Source organism: Dama dama, chromosome 23 (genome assembly GCF_033118175.1).
Source record: "Dama dama isolate Ldn47 chromosome 23, ASM3311817v1, whole genome shotgun sequence".
NCBI classification, from domain to species: Eukaryota; Metazoa; Chordata; class Mammalia; order Artiodactyla; family Cervidae; genus Dama; species Dama dama.
This window is the reverse complement of record NC_083703.1, coordinates 52,646,109-52,671,958: the sequence shown is the minus strand read 5'-3', so window position 1 is coordinate 52,671,958 and position 25,850 is coordinate 52,646,109. Positions and strand designations below refer to the sequence as shown.

The following is a 25,850-nucleotide window of genomic DNA, read 5'->3' as shown; positions in this document are numbered from 1 at the left end:
CAGCGGTGAAGGCCGCTGGCCGCGGCCTCATCACGTGACCCGGACGGGCGGAAGCGGAAGTGCCTGCCTGCAGCCCAAGCTGGGCGGGTGTACCTGGCGCTGGCAAGCAGCAGCTTGTTCCAGCCATGGACTGCTACACCGCGAACTGGAACCCACTCGGGGACTCTGCTTTTTACCGGTGAGCCGCCCAGCCCTCCTGCCCACGGCCTGGTTACCCCGCTAGCCCTCCGGCTCGAGTCTTCGGGTGGAGCCGGCGGCGCGCGACCCCGCTTCTACTGGCGGTGGATCTGCCCCTCGCCGGCGCTCGCCCTTGTATCTGCCGCTTAACGCGCAGCCTCCTAGGGCCGGTCCTTCCCCTTCTGCGGAGAAGGGAAATGAGACAAACCTGGTCACACAAGTAGGGGCACAGCCCAGCTCAATCCCAGGGCTGTCACCCTCTGGAAGAATGCTCACATCACACTGTGGGTGGCTGCCCTCTGGAGACAGTGAGTGCTTTATCTCTTGCCGGGAAGTGCTGCTGAAGTCAGACCGCTGGATGCTCCTGGGGGGCGGGGTTGCACAGCTTGCAGGTGACATTACTGACCAACGCTGGGAAAAAGCGAACTGTCAATAAATCAGGCGGCGAGTGAGCATGCCCTGCTAAGGTCAGCCCTCTCATGGGAGTTGTGGAGTCCTTAAACCACTAATCTTTCTAAACTGTAGACTGGTCATATCATTACCCTAATTATAAGTTTTTGCAGTACTTTCCCTTATAAGGTAAAGTACAAATTCCTTATCATGTTATATCTATAAACCGGCCCCACTTGTCTCTTCAGCTTCCTGAGTTGTTACCCAAAACCGTGTTCATTTGGGCAGAACAAGATCTCAACACACCGTGATGTTTCCTGACTCCCTGTGTTTGCACCAGCCTGCAGTTCCTTCTGTGGGCACTGCGATTTTCCTCTTTACTTCACTGGAGAATTCTAGCTCATCCTTCCGGGCTTAATTTAAGGGTTTTAATCCCGATAGAGTTGACTTTCATCTGACTTTCCTTTGGGTCTCAATGCTAAGGTTGTTACTTATGACACATTAGGGCAATATTTGTATAGGTTTCTTCTGCTAAACCAAATTCCTTGAGGGCTGAATGCATATTTCTTGCATTTCTTTATCTCTTATGTATTTAGAACAGTGCCTGCTATGTGCATGCATGCATGCTGAGTTGCTTCAGTTGTGTCCGACTCTTTGTGGACTGTAGCCTGTCAGGCTCCTCTGTCCATGGGATTCTCCAGGCAAGAATACTGGAGTGGGTTGCCATGCCCTTCTCCAAGGGATCTTCCCAATCCAGGGATTGAACCCTTGTCTTCTGTGTCTCCTGCATCAGCAGACAGGTTCTTTACCATTAGTGCCATAAAGTTTTTTAAAAAAATACTTTGTTGATTGCAATTGAAGATCACAAAGAAATCACATTGGAGTCTTTATTTCAATAGAAGACAGCTGTTCATGCTAGTGAAACCATATACCATTGTTATGCACATATTAAACTTTTCAGTGTAATTTTTGATGCATAAAATGTCAGCAATTAACACTTCTGAGATGGACAAATGCCTTGATGCAATTTTTAGATATCCGTTGCATTTGTCTTTTGTTTCTAATTCTTATAAATATTCCTGTACATTGTGAAAAAATCGGCAAAAATTTAGTGTGAAGTCAGTAGGAAATAGCTGATTTAAACTATTTTTGTGGAGAAGGGGTGTCACTTGACATGGGTTGCCATGTAATTTAGTGTTTACAACACAACATATACTTTTAAAAGCATTGACTTGTATTACTTTTGAAAATATGTGTTGCATACACAGGCTTGTGAGAGTGCTGAAAATGATGACCTCATTACCATAGAACTTCTGTTTATCATATGACGTCTTAGCTTTGTTTATACACTAATAAAATTTTAAATGAGTGTAAGTGTTGAGTGCATGCTGTAGACATGACCACTGTTGCTAGCCTATCCTAGCCTACCCTGTACTTCCAGAAAGGAGTAGAAGTGTTAGCCCTGCTATAGAAGGTGTATTATTCTTGGTGATGGGTGTTGAGCCTTTCTGTGTACTAGACCGACAGACAAAAGTGTGCAGACAGAAGTGTGCTCAGTTGTGTCAGACTCTTTGGGGACCCCATGAACTGTAACCCACCAGGCTTCTCTGTCCATGGAATTTTCCAGGCAAGAATACTGGAGTGGGTTGCTATTTCCTGCCCCAGGGGATCTTCCTGACCCAGGGATCGAACCCGAGTTTCTTGCATCTTCTGATTGGCAGGCGGAGTCTTTACCACTGTGCCACCTGGGAAGCCCTTATAGGTTCTCTGCCAAAGTAAACAAATATTTAAAGTATAGGTGCAGATACTTGGTTTTATTTGTATTTGTGCATAGTCTTATGCCAGAACTTAAAATGTTCAAATAAGTGAATGAATGATAAACAGGTGGCACACATTTCAAGTTCTGTCTACAGGATAGGATTCTTTTGCATCTGGAAAAATGACTAATTTGGGAGGGTAAGGAGAGGGAAGGTGTTGGTTCTTGTGAGGCTTGAGAATTTTAGCCACTTTTATCCTAAAAACCAATTTGGGGTAATACCATTAAATAATGTTGCCCAACCATTGCCAGGCAGAATGTATATTGGGCCAGTAGAAAAACATGGGCCCTTTCTGCCCTCAGAGCCTACAGCCAGCAGGGAGACAGTTGGTACCCACTAATCATTCTATTTGGGGCTTCCCTGGTGGCTCAGTCAGTAAAGAATATGCCTGTGATACCGGAGACCAAGGTTCGATCCCTGAGTCAGGAAGATCCCCTGGAGAAAGAAAGGGCAATCCACTCCAGTATCTTGCCTGGGAAGTCCCATGGACAGAGGACCATGGCAGGCAACAGTTCATGGGGTCACAAAAGTAGGACGTGACTTAGCAACTAAACCACCACCGGCCGTGAGTCTATTTGGTCTTCCTGATGGCTCAGTGGTGAAGAATCCACCTGCAATGCAGGACACGTGGGTTTGATCCCTGGGTTGGGAAGATCCCCTGGAAGAGGAAATGGCAATCCACACTAGTATTCTTGCCTGGAAAATCCCATGGACAGAGGAGCCTGGTGGGCTACAGTACATTGGGCCGAAAAAAGTTGGGTACTACTGGCCACATGAATGACTGTTTGATCATGAGCACTGCGATTGGGGTTTCCCTGGCGGCTCAGATGTAAAGAATCTGCCTGTAATGTGGGAGACCTGGGTTCGATCCCAGGGTAGGGAAAATCCCTTAAAGAGGGGGATTTTCTCCACTATTCTTGCCTGGAGAATTCCGTGGACAGAGGAGCCTGATGAGCTAGAGTCCATATTGTCACAAAGAGTTGGACATGACTGAGTGACTGACATTTTTTCACACTTTTCACTGAGGTAAAAGGTTATGTAGGACCCTCAGGAAGCATATAACAGTTTGGTAAGTCAGAGGTAAAGAAGACTTTCTGAAGGAGACAATGCCCCATCCAGAAGATAGGAAGATTTAAATACAGGGAATGGGATCCAAGAATATATACAAAGGTTCTGAGGCGGAAGAGACAGGGACACTCTCAATGACCTAAATAGAGCCAGTGTGTTGCAGTGCTACACTGTTGCATTTGTCCTTTGTTTCTAATTTTTATAAATATGCCTGTACATTGTGAAAAAAATGGCAAAAATTTTAAGGCAGTGAAGTCAGTGGGAAGTAACAGTGATTTAAACTATTTTTGTGGAAAAGGGATGTCACTTAACATGGGTTGCCATGTAACTTAGTGTTTACAACACAACATATACTTTTTAAAATATTGACTTGTGTTACTTTTGAAAATATGTGTTTTTCAAAAGGCAAGGGGCCAGGACAAGAGACAGGTAAATGTCTTCTCCCAGCAGCCATACCCTATAGGGCCTTATAGACCATTTTTATTTGAAGAACGATGGGAAGCCTAAATGAAAGGATTAATGTGATTGAATTCGCCTGTGTGTGTGTGCATTTTAAATTCATTCTGGAGGCAATGGGGGTGGGGGACAACTTGAAAGGTGCAAGCAAGAATGGAGCCAAGGGAGACTAGGTTATGTCTTAGGTTAGGAGGCTTATGGAGTAGACCAGGGAGAAGTTGATGGTGGTGAGCACTAGAGATGGAGAGAAGGGGGGCAGTCTGGCAAATGGTAATGGCGGAAAATTGAAGGAGACTGTGATGAGTTGCATTTGATAGAGAGGAGGAAGAGCAGTGAATCCAGGATGACTTAGATTTGGGTCTTAAAAATAATGAGAAAGGAAGAGTGAATTTGTTGGGGGAGAGAATGAGCTTGGTACTGAATACAGTGTATCAGGTACTTTAGAAACATCTATATAGTGAAAGAAAGGAGACTGAAGATACTACATTTTGTACTCTTCATAGAAGAAAGGTTAGCTATTTTAGTAGGTTTTATGGGTTGGTATGTTTGTTTTGCATGTATAAACATGAACTGTTAAAAAAACTGTGGTTAAATACACATAATATAAAATTTACTATCTTACTCATTATAAAATATGATCTAAGAGTGTTAAGTATATTCACATTGTTGTGTAGCCAATCTCCAGAACTTTCTCATCTTGCAAAATTGATTCATTAAATATTAACTCCGCATTCTCCCCTTGCCCCAGCCCTGGCAACCACCATTCTGTTTTGTGTTTCCATACATTTGATTACTCTAGATAGCTTGTGTAAGTGAAATCATAACAGTATTTGCTTTATTTTGGCTGGCTTAGTTCATTTAGCATACTGTCCTCAAGATTCATCCGTGTTGTAGAATGTATCAGAGTTACCTTTTTAAGACTGAATAACATTCTAATGTATGTATACACCACATTTTATTTGTGCATTCATCTGTCAGTGGACACTTGGGTTACTTCCGCCTTGTGGCTATTGTGAATAATGCTGCTATGAACAATGGTGTATGAATATCTCTTTGAGATCCTATTTTCACCCAGAAATGGAATTTCTGGATCATATGGTAATTCTGTGTTTAATATTTTGAGGAACTATTCTACTGTTTTCCATGACAACTGCCCCATTTTACATTTCCAGAAACAATGCACAAGGATACTGTAGTAGTATTTTTTGTCTTTTAGATTATTTCTTTATTTTTGGTATGCTAGGTCGTTATTGCTGTGCATGGGCTTTCTCTAGTTGCAGCAAGCAGGGGCTGCTGTTTGTTGTGACGCACAGGCTTCTCAATGCAGTGGCTTCTTTTGTTGCCGAGCATGGGTCTAGGGCACTTGGGCTCAGTGTAGTTGTGATGCACAGGCTTAGTTGATCTGTGGCGTGTGGAGTCTTCCCGGACCAGGGATCAAACACACTTCCCCTCCATTGGTAGATGGATTCCTATCCCACTGGACCACCAGAAAAGTCCAGTAGTATTTATTTTTAAAGCAGTCTGGAATCAAGGGGTTATAAAGAATCCATACACCTGCCAATGCAGGACACGTGGTTCAATCCCTGGGTCAGGAAAATCCTCTGGAGAAGGAAATTGCAACCCACTCCAATATTCCCAGTATTTTTGGGAAATCCTGTAGACACAGGAGCCTGGCAGGTTACAGTCCATAGGGTTGCAAAGAGTCGGTCGCGACTTAGTGACTAAACAATAACGAAGGTGGTCTCTCTTCAGGGCCTGGGCATTTTGGAATTGATGGAATATTCCCCATGCTAAACCTAATGTGTTTCTTCCTTCTCAGTGTTCTGATAGCCCAGCCTGGGCAGGCTGGAGATCATCTGTTTTCACACAGCTCTTCTCTTACTGCAGTGAGTCATGCTTTTCCAGCAGTTCAGCTGCACTGCAGCAGGGATTTTGTCAGTGCTTCATGGAGGGCCTGGGATTGAAACCTTCCCTGCTGACAAAGGGTGTCTAGTCAAAGCTATGGTTTTTCCAGTAGTCATGTATGGATGTGAGAGTTGAACCATAAAGAAGGTTGAGTGCTGAAGAATTAATGCTTTCTAATTGTGGTGCTGGAGAAGACTCTTGAGAGTCCCTTGGACTGCAAAGAGATCAAACCAGTCAATCTTAAAGGAAATCAACCCTGAATATTCATTGGAAGGACTGATGCTCAAGCTGAAGCTCCAGAACTTTGGCCACCTGATGCAAAGAGCTGACTCACTGGAAAAGACCTGATGCTGGGAAAGATTAAAGGCAGGAGGAGAAGGGGGCAGCAGAGGATGAAATGGTTAGATAGCATCACCAACTCAATGGACATGAATCTGAGCAAACTCTGGGAGATGGTGAAGGACAGGGAAGCCTGGCATGCTGTAGTGCATGGGATCACAGAGAGTCGGACATGACATAGTGACTGAATAGCAAAAGGACCTGCTTTAGTGATTTTCTGGTATTCAAATCCAGGGTCCATTTACTGCTGCTATGGGAATTTCCACTTCCAGGACCTGCAGGTAGAAGAGAAATATGTAACTGACCTTCCTCACTGAAGATATGACCTATCCTTAGAAAGTTCTCACTTCTAGACTTTTCTAAGATGCTGCTCTCTCTGCTGCTCTTACTCTGCCCATCTGTACTCCATGCCAACCTGTGGCAGAGCTTGAGTCACCTCACTGTCCCTGAGAAGCCTTCTTTACCTTGAAGGCTTGAGGAGGTGGCCCGTACTTTGTTGCTCTTCACTCCTTGAGCCTCACTCCTGTACCCCTGCGCCTCTTTCCCACTCGTCTATGTCGATGCTAATGTCCTGGACTGCAGTTGAAGGCTCCTTGACCCTCCCAGTTGCTGACTTCATCTCGCGCTTCCCAGAGAGCTGGAAGTAATGGCCTAGAAGGGCCTAGGCTTCCCTGACAAAATCTGCCTGTTGTGTTCCCAGCCTGCTGAAGAGATAGGCCCCCACTTCCCTGTCTTCTGAGAAACCAGGCACCCTCTACCTACTCTCATGGCGCCTCAGGTTTCTCTGACCATTCTTGCACAGGACTCCCTGCGTCAAGGTCACCCAAGGTGCTGCTGCATGTACCTTCCTAGGGCAGATCTCCATTGTTTCTGGCATGGGTTCTTTGAATTTGATCTGTATTTTAATAAGCAGCCAGGTGTTTTTTCAGTGTAGACTTCTGCATTGTTTTCCACCATCCCTACCCATAAGGGCTCACTATCAGAGCTCAACTACTATATTCAAATCTCCCCAGCATAACAGAAAATAAACTTCCCTATTCAAAAAATCAACAAATCCCTTTTCAGCTCATCAAGGGTCTAGAAACTGCCATCTGTACTCGCTTCCATTTTCTCTCTTCCCACCAACCACTCACTTAGATAATCACAATGGTGTGATCACTCACCTAGAGCCAGACATCCTGGAATGTGAAGTCAAGTAGGCTTTAGGAAGCATCACTATGAACAAAGCTAGTGGAGGTGATGGAATTCCAGTTGAGCTATTTCAAATCCTAAAAAGATGATGCTGTGAAAGTGCTGCAGTCAATATGCCAGCAAATTTGGAAAACTCAGCAGTGGCCACAGGACTGGAAAAGATCAGTTTTCATTCCAATCCCAAAGAAAGGCAATGCCAAAGAATGCTCAAACTACCGCACAGTTACACTCATCTCACATGCTAGTAAAGTAATGCTTAAAATTCTCCAAGCCAGGCTTCAGCAATACGTGAACTGTGAACTTGCAGATGTTCAAGCTGGTTTTAGAAAAAGCAGAGGAACCAGAGATCAAATTGTCAACATCTGCTGGATCATAGAAAAAGCAAGAGCGTTCCAGAAAAATATCTGTTTCTGCTTTATTGACTATGCCAAAGTCTTTGACTGTGTGGATCACCACAAACTGAAAAATTCTGAAAGAGATGGGAATACCAAACCGCCTGACCTGCCTCTTGGGAAACCTGTATGCAGGTCAGGAAGCAACAATTAGAACTGGACATAGAACAACAGACTGGTTCCAAATAGGAAAAGGAGTACATCAAGGCTGTATATTGTCACCCTGCTTATTTAACTTATATGCAGAGTACATCATGAGAAACGCTGGGCTGGATGAAGCACAAGCTGGAATCATGATTGCTGGGAGAAATATCAATAACCTCAGATATGCAGATGACACCACCCTCATGGCAGAAAGTGAAGAACTAAAGAGCCTCTTCATGAAAGTGAAAGAGGAGAGTGAAAAAGTTGGTTTAAAGTTCAACATTCATAAAAGCAAGATCATGGCATCTGGCCCCATCACTTCATGGCAATTAGATGGGGAAACAGTGGAAACAGTGTCAGAGTTTATTTTGGGGGGCTCCAAAATCACTGCAGATGGTGACTGCAGCCATGAAATTAAAAGACGCTTACTCCTTGGAAGGAAAGTTATGACCAACCTAGACAGCATATTAAAAGCAGAGACATTACTTTGCCAACAAAGGTGCATCTAGTTAAGGCTGTGTTTTTTCCAGTAATTATGTATGGATGTGAGAGTTGGACCATAAAGAAAGCTGATCACTGAAGAATTGATGCTTTTGAACTGCGGTGTTAGAGAAGACTCCTGAGAGTCCCTTGGACTGCAAGGAGATCAAACTAGTCCATCCTAAAGGAAATCACTCGTGAATATTCATTGGAAGGACTGATGCTGAAACTCCAATTCTTTGGACACCTGATGCGAAGAACTAACTCATTGGAAAAGTCCCTGATTCTGGGAAAGATTAAAGGCAGGAGGAGAAGGGGACAACAGAAGATGAGGTGGTTGGATGGCATCACCAACTTGATGGACATGAGTTTGAGTAAGCTCCGGGAGTTGGTGATGGACAGGGAACCCTGGCTTGCTGCAGTCCATGGGGTTGCAAAGAGTCAGACACGGTTGAGTGACTGAACTGTGTGGTATTCATGCTGCGTCACAGCTATAGGCCATTGTATTGGGTTGTCTGTTACGAGGTAAGGGAAGTTGAGATTGACAAGTGTTCTGAGGCTGATGGCCTTATCCTCTGCTATATATTCGTGTTTCCCCCTTGTGACAAGCAAGTCTGTGGAATTGACACTGGTAATATTTCTATGATTCTGATTAGGAGATACCATACAGTGATTAAATAGGGGAAGTTTAGCCTAAAGAACTATTAAACTATGATAGCAAAGTAGCTATAAGATAACACTGTCGTTTCCTGGGGGCTGAGGATAACGGAAGGAAAAGTTGGAAGGGAGGTGCCCTCCCCAAGCAAGGTTCCGACCTTGCTGGAGAAGGTATAGTTGCAGCGCACGGAAAGGTGGGAGAGTTGCTGGTTTGCTGGGCCAGATCTGGTCCACAGTCACTGGATAAGCAGGAGGCAGCCTTCTTCGCCATGAATAGGTGGCAGGTGAGCCATAGCTGGTGGCCAGGTTCATGGCCTTGCACAGGGAGCACCAGGCTGAGCAGGAGACCTAGAGCATGCAGTATCTTGTGGAGAGAACCACAGGAAGGTCGATGGCCAGTCCAGGCCAAGGTTGTGAGGGATTGTGTGCTCTGGGCGCATGGTTGGGTCGGAGTGTCCCCAGATACCCTCATGCCCACACTGCTGACTGATCTTGCAGCTGCTGGAAACAGCCAGAGACCCCCTTCCTCCTACAATGTCCCGTTTCCACTGGCCAGCTACTGAGAAAGCTTAACATCTAGCTCACTATGGAGCACATGTTGAAGGTTGAATTTGGATCTGGGAGGTAATAAATTGATAACTAGCAGAGTCCTTTCTGTGGCTGATCAGCTTCGACAAGCACCCTCTACACACTTTTCAACTCCCTCACAATAACCAAACAGCTCTGTATTTCTGCTTCACGGGATACTACCATCTTTCTTATAAGTATACTACTCTTTCCCCAAATGAGGAGACATACTGTCTTAAGTCATTGTATCAATCACTATATTAGTTACTCCTCAAAATGAATTACAATCTTACTGAATATTCTGTTACCTAAAAATTGAATTTAAAAATTAACCTTCAATAATTTGTGTATAAAAATGGCAAGGAGAGAAGATAATGGTTAGTATATACATATAAACACAAGCACATGACAAGCACAGAGAAAATGCACAAAGTGGCTACAGTCTTCATTTCTGTAGCTGTTCACAAGATCATAGTTAATACCTATGGCTTCCTTCTTCAACTGCCCATCCCATATTTCCTTTGCCCTCAGCCAGAACCTTCACTGCTCTGTTCTTTACATAGTGAAGTGACCCAAACCTTAGTCATTCTGCTTTTTTTTGATTGCTGAGGTTTTTCATTAACCTTTTCCGTTAGACATGGAAGTACCAAGAGGTGCCCTAGGAGATCCCCTGGGTTTTAGACAAAGTCCTCCTTGCCTCCCTTATGTAGTAGCAGCTTGATTTACCCTTGGCCCTCAGGATAATTACTTCAGCCAGTGGATTAACCCCATTTTCTTGCCTGTTGCTTCAGTGGCATAAGGAGCCCCAAATGGCAAGGTAGCACTCTTACCTTCCAGTTCAGTGAATCCATTGTTTTTACCCCTTGATGGAAACATTCTTCCCTTGGTGACTAAGCTTTACAAATCAATAGGTCTCAAAGTTAGTGAAACTGGAAACAATATTTTAAATTTTTATTAAAAAAAAATTTTTAGCTACCCTGGATCCTCATTGCTGTGTGCAGGCTTTCTTTAGTTGTGGTGCACAGGCCCAGTAATTGAGGCTCTCAGTCTCTAGACTGTGGGCTCAGTAGTTGTGCACGGGCTTAGTTGCCTCATGGTATGTGGAATCTTCGAGGACCAGGGATTGAACCCGTGTTCCCTTCATGGAGGGGCAGATTCTTAACCCCTGGACCACCAGGGAAGTCCTAGAAGCAGTATTTTAATGAGAGTCATTAGGTTTGTAACTGAGAGGAGCCACTCCCACTTTCACCCCTTGATTCCCAGTCCCCCATATTGTCTGTCCAGTTAATCCCATGTAATGGTCTTTGATGCAAAGCCTAGACTTGCATCCTGTAAGACAGAGTCCCATATTTTTAGGTTACTGTCTCCCAGTTGGTCCTATAACTGAGTCATCAGTACATTTAGACCAGCCACTTCTGGGTAATGGGATGTAAGGTAAGGCTAGTTGATTCCATGTACCTAAGCCCACTGCTGCACTTCCTTTGCTATGCAGTGAGATCCTTGATTAATTGCAAGGCTTTGCAGACTGCTGCAGTGGTAGGTGAGACATTCCGTAAGTACATAGATGGTGGAAGTTTGCTAGTGCAAAGGCATTACAGGTAAAGACAAATCTACATTCAGAATATGTATCCCAGTGAAGACAGAGCTTTCCCTCCTCCATGATGGAAGAAGTCCAGTGTAATCAACTTGTAGGCTTCTCCCCCAGGAACAGTGCCATTTTGGGGCCACATATTGATCTCTGCTCTTAGCCAATTACTCAGCTGGTAAAGAATCCACCTGCAATACAGGAGACCTGGGTTCGATCCCTGGGTTGGGAAGATCCCCTGGAGAAGGGAAAGGCTACCCACTCCAGTATTCTGGCCTGGAAAATTCCATGGACTGTATAGTCCATGGGGTCACTAAGAGTCGGACACGACTGAGCTTGGTTCACTTAGCTGATAACCACTCAGCAGTAGTGTTAGCCAGGTCAGCCGTGGAGAGGGAGGCTCCCAAGACGTCTGCCTCAAGTGAGGTCATCACAGGGTTTTCAAGCAGAGGAAGGCTAGTCTCCTCAACACAGGAGGACAAGCTGCTTCCACTGGTGAGGAAGACCCACGATGACTTGGGGTGTTCAAGATTGTCAGCTTCCTCTGGGTCTAACCAGTTATCTTCCTTCCATGTTTCAGGATTCCTTTCTTTTCTAATTAGTGTCTTAACTTTCACATGAGAGATGGTGTGCTGGAGAACTTAACTGTTATTGTTTAACAACCCATACAATTAAACTCTTTGATTCTCAGCAGTACCAGCTGTGTGACTACAAGAAATAAGAGATTCTTTTAGGTTGTTACAGAAGCTTTCTGCTTCTTAGACCATGACTTGAGCTGAAAGTTAATGGACCTAACCTTGTCATTTAGTTTTTGTAAATGTTCAAGTGCACTCAAAATAACTCATCCACACCATGGCCCTTGTAATCATCGTTATTGCCATACAATCAAGCACAGAAGTCATTCCCAAAGCATGTGTTTGACTTGGCATTTCGCCACATTGAACTGCAGGTTTGGTTAATTGTGATGCTGCTGCATGCAGTGGGTTACTAGCAAACTAGTAACACAGTAGGGAACACAGCACTGTACCCAAGCCTAAGCACATGACCATACCAGTCCTCAAATCCCATCTTTAGAGTCAGGGAGATCCCCTGGAGAAGGAAATGGCAACCCACTCCAGTATTCTTGCCTGGAAAGTCCCACGGACAGGGGAGCCTGGCGGGCTACAGTCCCTGGGGTTGCAAGAGTCAGACACGACTTCGCGGCTAGCTACCACCACTACCACTCCTGGGGCCGCTCCCTGCCCCAGGTAGTCTGGATCCAGTGAGGAGACATAAACTGCGAAATTTCAATAAATATAAGGGATTACTATACTGTGATAAAGATTAACTAAGATGTGAGAAAAGTTTATATGGTAGCTCAGGACTAAGGGAGAGTACTCAAGGAACAACAAACTTGGAGGGAGGCCCTTCCCCAGGCTGGGGTTCAGGCCTCAGAGAAAATGCAGTCGCAGACCACTGGATGGCAGTGAAGTTTGCCGTTTCCCTGGGCCAGAGCTTCTCTGATAGCTCATTTGGTAAAGAATCCGCCTGCAATTCAGGAAACCCTCGTTCAATTCCTGGGTCAGGAAGGTCATCTGGAGAAGGAATAGGCTACCCACTCCAGTATTCTTGGGCTTCCCTTGTAGCTCAACTGATAAAGAATCCTCCTGCAATGTGGGAGACCTGGGTTTGATCCCTGGGTGGGAAGATCCCCTGGAGAAGAGAAAGGCTAACCACTCCAGTATTCTGGCCTGGAGAAGTCCATGGACTGGATAGTCTGTCGGGTGGCAAACAGTTGGACATGACTGAGTGACTTTCATTTTCACTTCACTGGGCCAGAGCTGGTCTACAGTTGCTTGGCAAGCAGGAAGCAGCACTCTGGGTTTCAGAGGGTAGGGGGCACAGGAGAACTACAGCTAGAGGTCAGTGGTGTGGACGTGTAGAGAGAGTTGGGGAGCTGATGCTGGTAGCCTGGGGCATACAGTATCTGTAAGGCAAGCCACAACTAGTGACTTGGGTGCATGGTTTTGCAGAGAGGGTCAGTGGAAATGCTTGAGGGCACGGGCAGGGGAAGCAGTGGCCAGGCATCATGGCATGCAGAGGAAGTAGGTCCTGGCAGAGGCAAGAAGCCCAAAAATGCTGTGTCTATCCAGGGAGTCAGTCTGGACGAGCCTTGGAGGTTGCTGCATGGCCGGGTCAGAGCATCACCAGATGTCCTCACATCCTGGCTTCTAGCCAGCTGCCGGGCTGGAATCAGCAGGAGAGCCTGTTCCTCATGCAGCATTCTTTCAGCGCCCTCTGCTGAGAAGGCTCAACATCATGCTCACTGTGAAGGAGAAATGCTTAAAAGAATACCATCTGTTATCACAGAACACATATGGAAGGGAGCTGAGCATCAGTGAATTGATAACTGGCATGCTAGGTCTTTTTAAACATCTATCTTTCCATCAGATTTCATCTAAGGATTTTAGTAACAAAATACCAGAAGAAATGCATATGTGGTATAAAAGTTCAAATAAATAACAAAAGTATATGGGTAAAGCAGTAAAGAATCTGCCTGCCACTGCAGATGTGGGTTTGATCCCTGGGTTGAGTAAGATACCTGAAGAAGGAAATGGCTATCTACTCTAATATTCTTGCCTGGGAAACTCCATGGACAGAAGAGCCTGGTGGACTATAGTCCCTGGGGTCGCAGCGTCAGACATGACCTAGTGATAAAGACCAGATATAGCCTATATAGCCAAATTGTCCATCTCCTTATTCCCCTCCCCCATTTACCACTTTCTCCAGAGATAACCACTGTCTCTCCATACTGGCTTAGTGTGGAGGCCTATGAGAGTTTTTCTTTGTATTGATACACATACAAATAAGTATATGTAAATATGCCTGTAAAAATATGTGCTCAGTTTTTTATTACATAAGTGGACTCATATGGTTCATACTACACTGTATTTTGTCTTTTTTAACAATATATTTTCGAGATCACTTCATGCCAATATACACAGTTACTTTGTTAATGGGTGCAAAATATTCCCCAGAATGGGCATACAATAGTTTATTTAACCAGTCTTGTTTGAATGGGCATTTAAGGAGATTTTTTTCCAGGATTTGTTTTTTTGGAACTATTTTAAACAGTGCTGCAGTGTATTCATACTTTTGAATACTTGTGCAAGTAGTTTTATAGGTTAGATTTTTGAAAGGAAATTGCTAAGTTAGAGTGTGTACACATTTAAAAGTTGGATACATAGTGCTTCATTTTCTTCCATAAGGGTTGAACCATATTACACTCCCAATATATGATAACGTTTTCATTTTTCCATACCTTCGCAGTATTGCATGCTATTTATTAATCTCTTAATTTTTGCTATTCAGATGGCCAAAACATCAAAATAACTTTTAAATTCATATTTACCTAGTTGTTAAGTATGTCTATTCATACCCTTTGATTATTTTTCTGTTGTTTCTTTTGATTTGTAAAGGAGCTCTTTACATGTTCTCCATAATAACTCTTTTTTACAAATTTTCTCACTGTGATCACTTGACTTTTATGTATTAATTTTTATGGAGTGCTCATTTTATTTAACCTGTGCTCTTTTCAAAGTGAACGTCTCTCAGTTGTGTCTGACTCTTTGTGACCCTATGGACTATATATAGTCCATGGAATTCTTCAGGCTAGAATACTAGAGTGGGAAGCCTTTCCCTTCTCCAGAGGATCTTCCCAACCCAGGGATCAAACCCAGGTCTCCCGCATTGCAGGTGGATTCTTTACCAGCTGAGCCACAAGGGAAGCATGTGTATTAATTTTTAACATACATATGTTAAAAGTCCATGTTATAAAGTCTATCAGTCTTTTCCTTTGTAATTTCTGGGTTTTGTGTCTTGTGCTGAAAGAATTTTCCATAGTTAACATTATGAAAATATCAGCTTTTATAGTCTCAAGTTTTTTATGTTTCATTTTAAAATATTTTCACATAGTTATGATACAACCTTTGATCATTTTTCTTTTCACTTTTTTTTTTTTACAATTAATTAGAGCCTTTTGTATTTTAAAGAACAGCAATCCTTTTTCATATGTATTACATTTTTTCATTTTTTCCCCTTCTCATAGTTTGTCTTCCTAGTTTGTTTTTGATAGATTTTTTGAGCATATAAATTTTTTTTGGCTGTGCCACATGGCATGTGGGATCTTAGTTCCCCAACAAGGGCTGAGTTGTGGCGTCTTAACCACTGAACTGCCAGGGAAGTCTCTATAAAAATTTTTTAATGTTAATTATTTTAATAAATAACTATGACTGTAGTTTAAAAGCTCAGTAAAGCTCAGTCTCATTCCCATCCCTTCTCTTCTTCAACTGATTCCACCCCTCACCTGCAAGTAATCACTGTTATTAGATTCTTAGAACCTTTCCAGAGTCTCTTTTTTCAAGTAAAAGTAAATATAAATATGTATTGTTTTTACACCTTTTACATAGAAGTATACAGAAGGTCTTAATTTTTATTCAGAAGCACTTGTTATTTCTCTTAGTGACTTCCAGACTTTATATCATGTTTAGGAAATTTTTTTTCTACTTTGAGATTGTAAAAATAAACAAGACTTTGTTCTGATATGGCTTATTTTTTAACATTTAAATCTTGAATTTAATCTAGAAAATGTTATTACAGAGATTAAGTAATGAAATAGCATTTATTGTGATTCTTCCTATATGGCCCATTGTCTCATTGCAAGTATCAGTTTGCCCCATCTTTATTATTGGGATGGCCAAAAGGCTCCTTCAGTTTTTTCTGTAAGATGGTTCTAGCAGCACTTAGTTGTCTTTAACTTCATTTGAAATAAGTTTGTTAGGTTGTATGGTGACAGCTGTCATATCAGCGTGCATTTTTTAAAAAACTTACCAAGACTGGTGAATTTTTGTGTAACCATTTTAATACTGATCATAGAAGAAAAAGCAACATTTTCAGCATATTATGCTTTATTATTTCAAGAAAAGTATGAATGCATCTGAAACCTACAAAAAGCTTTGTACAACATGTGGAAACAGTGCTGTGATTGATTGAACATGTCAAAAGTAGTTTGTGCTGCAGATTTCTCACTGGATCGTTCTCCATGGTCCAGTAGACCAGTTGAAGTTGATGTGATCAAATCAAGATGTTAATTGAGAGTAATCAATGTTATACCATGAGGGAGATAGCCAACATATTCAAAATATCCAGATCAAGCATTGAAAATCATTCGCATCAGCTTGGTTATGTTTTGTTTTGGCTGCATTGGGTCTTAGTTGTGCTTCATTGCATCATATGGGATCTTCTGTTGTGATGCATGGACTCTCTCATTGTGGTTCTCTGGCTCTGTTGCTCTGTGGCATGTGGGGTCTTAGTTCCCTGACCAGGGATCAAACCTGTGTCCCCTGCATTGCAAGGCAGATTCTTAACCACTGGATCACCAGGGAAGTCCCCAGCGTGGTTATGTTAATTGCTTTAATGTTTGGGTTCCCATAAGTTAAGTGAAGAAAAACCTTCTTGACTGAAGAAAAACCTTCTTGACCATATTTCCACCTGTGTTTCTCTACTGAAATTTAATGAAAATGTTCTGTTTTTAAAACAAATTGTGACAGATGATGAAAATTGGATACTGTGTAATAATGTGGAACAGAAGTGATCATGGGGCAAGTGAAATGAACCATCACCAACTACACCAAAGGCTGGTCTTCATCTAAAGAAGGTGATGTGTATTTGGTGGATTGGAAGGGAGTCCTCTATTACAAGTTCCTTCCAGAAAAATGATTAATTCCAAGTACTGCTCCCAGTTAGACCAACTGTACTCTGACAAAAAGCGTCTGAAATTAGTCAGTAGGAAACACGTAATCTTCTGTCAGGATAATACAAGACCATGTATTTCTTTGATGACCAGGCAAAAACTGTTAAAAGTTGGCGAGAAGTTCTGAGGCATCCACTGTATTCAGCAGACATTGCACCTCTGGATGTCCGTTTATTTTGATCTTTACAGAATTCTCTTAGTGGGAAAAAATTTCAATTCCCTGGAAGGTAAAGGGCACCTGGAACAGTTCTTTAGTCAAAGAGATAAGTTTTGGGAAGGACTTCCCTGGTGGTGCAGTGGATAAGAATCCACCTGCCAATGTAGGAGACACGGGTTCGATCCCGGTTCTGGTTAGACCCCACATGCCTTGGAGCAGCCAAACCTGTGTGCCACAACTGCTGAGCCCCTGTGCTGCAGCTACTGAAGCCCTCTCGCCTAGAACAGTGCTCCCCAGGACAAGAGAAGCCCACCACAATGAAAAGCCCAGGCACTGCAACAAAGAGTAGCTCCTGCTCACTGCAGCTGGAGAAAGCGCACACGTAGCAACAAAGACCTAGCACTGCCAAAAATAAATAAATAAATTTTTAAAGTTTTGGGAAGATGAAATTAGGAAGTTAACTGAAATATGGGAGAAGGTAGTGGAACAAAATGGTAAATACATTGTTCAATAAAGTTGTTGGTGAAATTGAAAATTGTGTTTTTTATTTTTGCTTAAAAAGCCAAAGGAACATTTTGGTTAACTCAGTACAACCTCTGTCTAGTCTCAGGTCTTTTTCTGGACTGTCTTTTCTTCCATTGATCTGTTTGCTTATTCTTGTGCCAAAACAAGTTTTAATTAACTTTAGCTTTTAAGTGTACTTGGTATCTGATATATATCTGTTTTCATATTTTCAAATGTTCTTAAATATTTTCTCTTTCAGATGATATTCCTCCTCCACCCCTCAAATGAACTATCGAATCAGTTTGTGCTTCCCTACCCACCAAAAAGTTGGGCTGATTTTTATTGGAATTCTTACCCATCTGTAGAGCCTTTAGAATATTTCCCCATGGCTTCTCTATCCTTGAGTAAAGCAATTTGATTTTGCTAAAAAATTTTATTAGGCTTATTCTTGGATATCTTATAGTTTTATTGATATTACAGTTAGGATCTTTTTTAAAGTTATGTTTCTAATTAGTTCTTGCTATTGTATAGAAAACTCATTGGTATAGAGAATATATTGATTTTTGTTCATTACTTAGCTAGCTCTTTCATTGTTTCATAAACTGCTTTGGATTTTCTAAGTTGATAGTCTCATGATTTGTATTGATAAATAGTAGCAATCTCTTTCTTCAAAATGGAAACCTGTTTCTTTTTTTTCTCTTAAATTATTTTGGCTAGAATGCCATTTTTCTCTTGAATTATTTTGGCTAGAATTCCCAGAAGAATGTCAATAGAGATGATGGAGCCTCTCTCACCTTCTGAGATAACCCCACTCTCTGTCTGTGGAGTGTGTTGCTTTCTAAATAAATCCGATTCTTACCTATCCAAAAAAAAAAAAGGGAGACGATGGGCATCTTCCTGATCTTTAATGGGAAGGCTCCTGAAATGATCCTAGCTGAAATACCTTCCTTCTTGAACTTTGTCTTCTCTTGTATTCTGGAGTAGTGTCCACTCCTTCTCTGTACCCTTTTCCCCACCTCCAACCATCGAATTATGGCATTCCTCAAGCCCCCTCCTCTGTCTTCTCATGCAGCACATGTCTTGGTGATCCATATACATTTCAGATTGCAGTCATCTTGCGCCAGTTTGTAATTTCAGTTACCTCCTATGAGTCAAGCATTCACAGATTGGCATCTGGAGCCCACGACTCACCCAGCTCTGGGCTCACTAACGAGCTCCTCTTGGATTTCTTCCAGGCAGTGTTCACTCAGTACCTCTAAAATTGAGTTCATCCTCAACAGGCTGGAGCCCTGGGTATAAGGCCCATAACCAGATTCAGTGTTAAGAACCAGAAATAGAAGAAAGGCTGCCTAAGCTGAGAGGCCCTCCTGCAGAGTCTTATTTTCTGCCAGTGGAGACCAAGCCAACCACCTCACCCTAGTCCCACCTCACTCTGTGCTCTACTTACTGGCCACATAGCCTGCCCCCCAACACCCTCTGCTTCCTCACCTGCTGTCCCTAGGATGTCCCACACAGTTTCTAGTCCTCACCCTCCTCCTTTCCCCTGAGGGGACCTGTGGAGGTCAGTTGGAAGCATTAGGGGGCTCCTCTGGTGCTCACTCCATGTGGATGCAGGGTCGTGACGAGACTGATCTCTGCTTGTCTCTGTGTGGGCAGGAAATATGAGCTGTATAGCATGGACTGGGACCTGAAGGAGGAACTGAGGGACTGCCTCGTGGCTGCTGCACCCTATGGGGGCCCCATTGGTAAGTCACCCCTCTGTCACTGCATGCTTTGGGACCATGGGATGAACTCAGGGTCCTTGTTTCCTGGGGGCCTTGCTGTTGAGTGGTTCTTGCTGACCTATGCTACCCACCCTCACCCCACCTTACTGAGATGTTTTTAATTGTGGTCTTGTGAGGCCTGCCACATGTGATATGGGCCTTTGGAACTAGTTCATAGGCCTGCTTCGCATGGAGTGGGCCTGGGCAACTAGGACAGAAGGTTTCTGCTCAAACCACAGCACTGCTGAGGAACCCCTGGCGGAAGGAGAAGCCTGCCAGTGCCCGGCCAGTTCTCGAGATCTACTCAGCTTCCGGGGTGCCTCTGGCCAGTCTGTTGGTGAGCACCCTGCCTTCCCTGTGGCTGGGGGCTTTACAGGATTCTGCATCCTGAGGACAGCCTCTGGAGCCTCTCTCTCATCTGCAGTGGAAGAGTGGGCCCGTGGTGTCCCTGGGCTGGTCAGCTGAGGAGGAGCTGCTCTGCGTGCAGGAAGACGGAGTTGTGCTGGTTTACGGGCTGCACGGTGACTTCCGGAGACACTTCAGCATGGGCAATGTAGGGGGCCCCGGGGGCTGGGGGAAAGGGATGGAGTCTGGGACTCTCTCACTCCCTCAACCTACGACCCCTTTCTCCAGGAGGTACTCCAGAACCGGGTTCTGGATGCCCGGATCTTCCATACTGAGTTTGGTTCTGGGGTGGCCATCCTCACAGGAGCCCACCGCTTCACCCTCAGTGCCAACGTGAGTGACCTCAAACTCCGCCGGATGCCAGAGGTGCCAGGTGAGCCCTGATACCCCTGGAGCAGCATTCACTGCCCACAAATGTGCCTCCTGTCCATGGGACCATCAGAGGCAGAAACTGTGGGCTCTGGGCGGTCTAAGGTTGTCCTTTTCCACGACCATAGGTCTGCAGAGTGCACCCTCGTGCTGGACCGCAGTGTGCCAGGACCGAGTGGCACACATTCTCCTGGCTGTAGGACCTGATCTTTACCTCCTGGACCATGCAGCCTGCTCTGCGGTGGTGAGAAGCCTTGGTTGGGAGTGAACCGGAGGGACTGGGGGAGCTAGTGGGAGACCCTTAAAAGTCAGTCTGTCTGGTGTTCCCCCTGGCCCTGCCCCAGACACCCCCTGGCCTGGCCCCAGGAGTGAGCAGCTTCCTGCAGATGGCTGTCTCCTTCACCTACAGACACCTGGCGCTCTTCACAGACACAGGCTACATCTGGATGGGGACAGCATCTCTCAAGGTAGAGGGCATTTCTCAGAGCACTATGCCTTGTCTGGGAAAGATGTGTGGGGCATAGGGGAAGGACTTTCCAACCAGACTGGTGATGGCTGGGATAGGGCCATGACATTACCTGCACTCTTTCAGGAGAAGCTGTGTGAGTTCAACTGCAACATCCGGGCCCCCCCGAAGCAGATGGTCTGGTGAGGATGGGTGAGGGGTGTTGTTCTCATGGGAGTGAACGTGCACATAGCCTTGTCTCCTGGGACACACTGATTCATCCTGTCTACTGACCAGAACAAGCAGAGCTTGAATCTTGTCTTCCCTGCTAGTGCACATTTAAGGGAAACCCCAGTTCCCGGTGGGTCCCAGTGTTCCAGGAAGCTGCCGGGCACAAGGAGAGAGGGAAGCAAATAAGTCAGCCAGAGAAGTGAAATAAAGGGCAGCAAGCCTGTGCAGAGTTCCCCAAGGCAGAGTGATACAGACAGTGATGTGGGGACATGACTGTGGGCCAGGCATCCTGTGTGTTAATCCCAGATGTGTGTGTGTGCACTCAGGTGCAGCCGTCCACGCAGCAAGGAGAAGGCCGTTGTGGTGGCCTGGGAGAGGCGGCTGATGGTGGTGGGCGATGCACCGGAGAGCATCCAGTATCCTTGGAGGGCTGCCGGCGGGTAGGGGAGGGGGGAGGGGGCCCGCCCCACCCCATCCCTCATTACTCTTAGGGACCTTGACCACACTCAGGTTCGTGCTGGATGAGGACTCCTACCTGGTGCCTGAGTTGGACGGGGTCCGAGTCTTCTCCCGCAGTACCCACGAGTTCCTGCACGAGGTTCCAGGTGAGGTCCTCAGAAGAGCACTGAGTGACCGGGTCAGGGGCTCCTCAGCACCACAGCTGCCGGACCAGTGCCCCAGAGCAGAATCAGGGCTCTGAGGCAGGGCTGAGGATTTCCTGACCCCCCCTCCCCCGTCTCCCACTCAACATTTTCCTCCCCCAGTGGCCAGTGAGGAGATCTTTAAAATTGCCTCGATGGCCCCTGGAGCGCTGTTGTTGGAGGCTCAGAAGGAATATGAGGTAAAGCCCTGGGCCTTTCCGGCGGCCTCAAGCCACTTGCCTTCCCCTTCCCCTAATTGACCCAGCCCCTGTTTCTGCAGCCAAGTGCTACCTTTCAAGACAGGGGTTCAGGCAGGGCACGGGCTGGGCCGGGCTGGGCTAGAGAGAGCCGGCTCAGTTGGACTGAAGGGACTTGGTGTCTTCTGAGTGGTGATAGGGAGGGCCAGGGAGCCCTTCCAGTCTAGTCACAAATCAGGGCTCTATCAAGAGATCTCAGGGCCTCAGAGAACTGCACCGACTGGGGGTGTGTGCGGACACCTTGGGTGGTGGGCTGAGGGGATTTGTGCTCTGGCCTCTGCAGCCTTCCAAACCTGCCACCACAGCCCGAGGGGTTGGGAGCCAGACTTAGAGGTGTTCTTGGTCATGACGCACTGTCCCTGGCACTTTCCCTCCACCCCAGAAAGAGAGCCAGAAGGCGGATGAGTACCTGCGGGAGATCCAGGAGCTGGGGCAGCTGCCGCAGGCTGTGCAGCAGTGCATCGAGGCTGCAGGACACGAGCACTGGCCAGACATGCAGAAGAGTCTGCTCAGGGTTGGCCTGGATGGCAGGGCTGGAGGGAGGGCAGGGTTTGGCTGGCAGAGGGGAAAGCCCTCCATTGCTCTCTGGCTCTTTTCAGGCGGCCTCCTTCGGAAAGTGTTTCCTGGACAGATTTCCACCTGACAGCTTTGTGCGCATGTGTCAGGACCTTCGTGTACTCAATGCCGTTCGGGACTATCACATCGGAATCCCCCTCACCTATAGCCAGTATCCTCAAGTGTGCTGACAGGGTGTTTACTTCCAGGGGTGGAAGGGCAAGGGGATGGAGATGCCACCTAAAGGTCCTTAACCTCCCAGCTGGATCCTTAACTCAATGAAATACAGATACAAGCAACTCACTATCCAGGTGTTGCTAGACAGGTACAGCAAGCCCAAGGGTGTTGGGCGGAGGGCTGGAGGTGGGCGGACATTACAGCCCCCACTGTGCTCTTGTGGTCACTGCTCGTGATCCATTTCCTTGGGATCGGGGAGCCTGCGGTTACAGGCTGGGGCCATTCTGTCCTCTCTCTACCCCACTTTATCCCTTGTTCCCTTTACCTCCCTTGTCTGCCAGACTTGTGTTGCGGAGGCTTTACCCTCTGGCCATTCAGATATGTGAGTACCTGCGGCTTCCTGAAGTGCAGGGCGTCAGCAGAATCCTGGCCCACTGGGCCTGCTACAAGGTGAGGATATAGAACAGAGTCCAAGGGCAATTCAGGGTTTACAGGCCATGGTGAGGTGTAGGAAATAAGTGTAGGCTGAAAGAGTGGGTCTTGATCAAGGCAGCAGGGGTCGGGGTTAAGGGGTGAGAGCCAGATTGGTGACACTTCCTTCCCTCTCCAGGTACAACAGAAGGATGTGTCTGACGAGGATGTTGCTCGGGCCATTAATCAGAAGCTGGGGGACACGCCTGGTGTCTCCTACTCTGACATCGCTGCACGAGCCTACGGCTGTGGCCGCACGGAGCTGGCCATCAAGGTGTGGGCGCTTAGCCCTCCCTGGATGCTCTGATGTGGGTGTTAGCAGCCCCCGGGCCAGCTCCTCCTCTCTGTGCCTTCCTCCCCATCCCACAGCTGCTGGAATACGAGCCGCGCTCTGGGGAGCAAGTTCCCCTTCTCCTGAAGATGAAGAGGAGCAAACTGGCCCTGAGCAAGGCCATCGAGAGTGGGGATACTGATCTGGGTGAGCAGGGCTTGGGTGAGGACAAGCCTGGGGACCCTGGGCTCAGTGAGCGCTGGGCTGGAGCCCCGTCCCACCTCATCGTCCCACAGTGTTCACAGTGCTGCTGCACCTGAAGAATGAGCTGAACCGAGGAGATTTTTTCATGACGCTTCGGAACCAGCCCATGGCCTTAAGTTTGTACCGACAGGTGTGTGCAGGGGCCGGGTGGGGTGGAGCCTGTGGAGCCCCCAAGTTGGCCTTGCTGACTGCCCACCTGCTGTCCCCAGTTCTGTAAGCATCAGGAGCTGGAGACGCTGAAGGACCTTTACAACCAGGATGACAACCACCAGGAGCTGGGCAGCTTCCACATCCGAGCCAGCTATGCTGCAGAGGAGGTCTGAGGGCCACAGGGCAGGTGGGGCCCACAAACTGGGCCATTGGTCTGGCTCCTTCTCCAGGAGTCTAGGCCTTGAATGTGCCACACATCCCATTTGATCCTCATTGTGGAGGGAGAGCTTGGGAAGATGTGAGGCGCCACGAGTTGGTCCCAGAGGAGCTAGTCATTCCCATTAGGGACACCAGCTCAGTGCTCCCATCAGGAAAAGCTGGCACTGGTGACCCTAGGCACAGGGATTGGGGAGAAAACTGCAGCCTGAGTGGTGATGGCCGAGGTTCTTATGCTGTGAGCGCCCTTTTGGTCTTTGCAGCGAATTGAGGGACGAGTCGCAGCTCTACAGACTGCAGCCGACGCATTCTACAAGGCCAAGAATGAGTTTGCAGCCAAGGTTTGGCCCGTTCTTCTCTAAGAACCTCCTCTCCTTACTTCCCAGTCTTCCTTCCTTGTCCCTCTCATCCCTGTCCCACCATATCCCTGTTCCCAGGCTACAGAGGATCAGATGCGGCTCCTACGGCTGCAGCGACGCCTAGAAGATGAGCTCGGGGGCCGGTTCTTAGACCTGTCTCTACATGACACGGTCACCACCCTCATTCTCAGTGGCCAAAACAAGCGCGCGGAGCAGCTGGCACGTGACTTTCGCATCCCTGACAAGAGGTAGTTGAGGGCCTGATCTGCATGTAGGTCCCGGGACCCCCTGCCCCTCCTGCAATGCCTCCATGCCCAGCTTTCCCACAGGCTCTGGTGGCTAAAGCTGACAGCCCTGGCAGATTTGGAAGACTGGGAGGAGCTAGAGAAGTTTTCTAAGAGCAAGAAATCACCCATTGGCTACCTGGTGAGGTGGGGCCCTTCCTCCAGCCCATCTCCAGTGAGGCACTGCTGGGGAAATGACCAGGCTCCAATGGTCTGTTCACACATCTGCTCAGCTATCCCACAGAACTGGTGGGCACACTTCTGAGTCAGGCACAGGGGAGGATGGGCCCAAGTCTGCCTGCAAATGTTGGAGGAAAGGAGACTCAGCTGCTTTTCCCCAAGGAGGGCCACAGGGGACACTAGTGCCTGAAGGAAAGTCCTGTTGGTGGGGAGGAAGGGGCATAGGGAGAGTACATTTGCAAAGCAGTGGAGGGTGTTGAGTGGTTTGTTTTCTGTGGCAGGCACTTCAGAGGTGTGGTAGGTTGGTCAAATAAGGGCAGCCATAAACTGCCCAAAACTCAGACCCTGGGAAGGCGGGAAATGCCTGCTGTGAGGGGTAACAGTGGATGGTGGCATGGACGCATGGAAATAATTGATCTCAAAGCTCTAATAGAGCTTGGGGTAGGTTGTTTTCACCCAAAGAATTTTGAGACTACAACTGCTGTATGTGTGTGGGGTAGGAATCGGGGGGGGGGGGGGGGGGGGATTATACAGACAGAAGGGTATATAAGATACATTGGGATAATGTATCCACTAGGCTTTTGCTCATGGACAGAGGAACTTTTGAGAGCTATGGTCCATAGGGTCGCAAAGAGTCAGATACAATTGATGTGACTTCACACACAGGCTTTGATCATAAGAGGGAACAGGAGGGCTTTACCTGATCTCTTTCTACTCTCTTCTAAGCCCTTTGTGGAGATCTGCATGAAGCAACACAATAAATATGAGGCCAAGAAGTATGCTTCCCGCGTGGGTCCTGAGCAGAAGGTCAAGGCCTTGCTTCTCGTTGGGTGCGTCTGCTGAGAGCCCTGGGCTGCTGGGTGGCAGAGCCAGTGGGCTGATGAGAGGCACAATTTGTGCCCTTGGGCAGCTCAACACTATCTCCCCTTCTGCTCAAACTGCAGGGACGTGTCTCAGGCTGCGGACGTTGCCATTGAGCACCGGAATGAGGCAGAGATGAGCCTCGTATTGTCCCACTGCACTGGAGCCACAGATGGGGCCACAGCCGACAAGATTCAGCGGGCCCGGGCACAAGCCCAGAAGAAATGAGGGGCCTACCTGCTCATCTAGCTCTTCCCACAGAGCAAAACCCAAAAACCTGGGGTGGGAGCCAGGGTTCTGGTTGTAAATAAAGTTGAAACATTTTATAGCA

The 25,850-nt window shown here is 46.5% G+C and overlaps 1 protein-coding gene across 2 annotated transcripts; it reads left to right on the top strand.

The window, feature by feature from the left end:
- The first annotated feature begins 25 nt into the window (after window positions 1-25).
- On the top strand, window positions 26-25,850 carry VPS16 (VPS16 core subunit of CORVET and HOPS complexes). 2 transcript variants are annotated; one of them, XM_061126743.1, is made up of 24 exons: window positions 28-178; window positions 19,277-19,365; window positions 19,623-19,720; window positions 19,808-19,936; window positions 20,017-20,161; window positions 20,286-20,401; window positions 20,502-20,624; window positions 20,750-20,805; window positions 21,160-21,249; window positions 21,344-21,438; window positions 21,598-21,674; window positions 22,114-22,245; window positions 22,331-22,458; window positions 22,576-22,611; window positions 22,805-22,913; window positions 23,074-23,208; window positions 23,304-23,412; window positions 23,502-23,599; window positions 23,679-23,786; window positions 24,099-24,176; window positions 24,273-24,442; window positions 24,524-24,620; window positions 25,385-25,488; window positions 25,603-25,850. In XM_061126743.1, the coding sequence occupies exons 1-24, from the start codon at window positions 126-128 to the stop codon at window positions 25,745-25,747; spliced, it is 2,520 nt and encodes an 839-aa protein (XP_060982726.1). In that variant the 5' UTR covers window positions 28-125; the 3' UTR covers window positions 25,748-25,850. The 2 variants fall into 2 exon arrangements, 1 of the variants encoding a protein (XP_060982726.1); XR_009690080.1 differs by lacking the exon at window positions 25,603-25,850 and having other exon boundaries at window positions 26-178; window positions 24,513-24,620.

Bases quoted from the DNA above. Each gene is read 5' to 3' on its own strand.
- VPS16 (XM_061126743.1), top strand. From the start codon at position 126: ATGGACTGCTACACCGCGAACTGGAACCCACTCGGGGACTCTGCTTTT. The intron at 22,459-22,575 runs GTATCCTCAAGT...AATGAAATACAG, and splicing joins ATCCCCCTCACCTATAGCCA to ATACAAGCAACTCACTATCC. The intron at 23,209-23,303 runs GTGTGGGCGCTT...CCCATCCCACAG, and splicing joins GCACGGAGCTGGCCATCAAG to CTGCTGGAATACGAGCCGCG.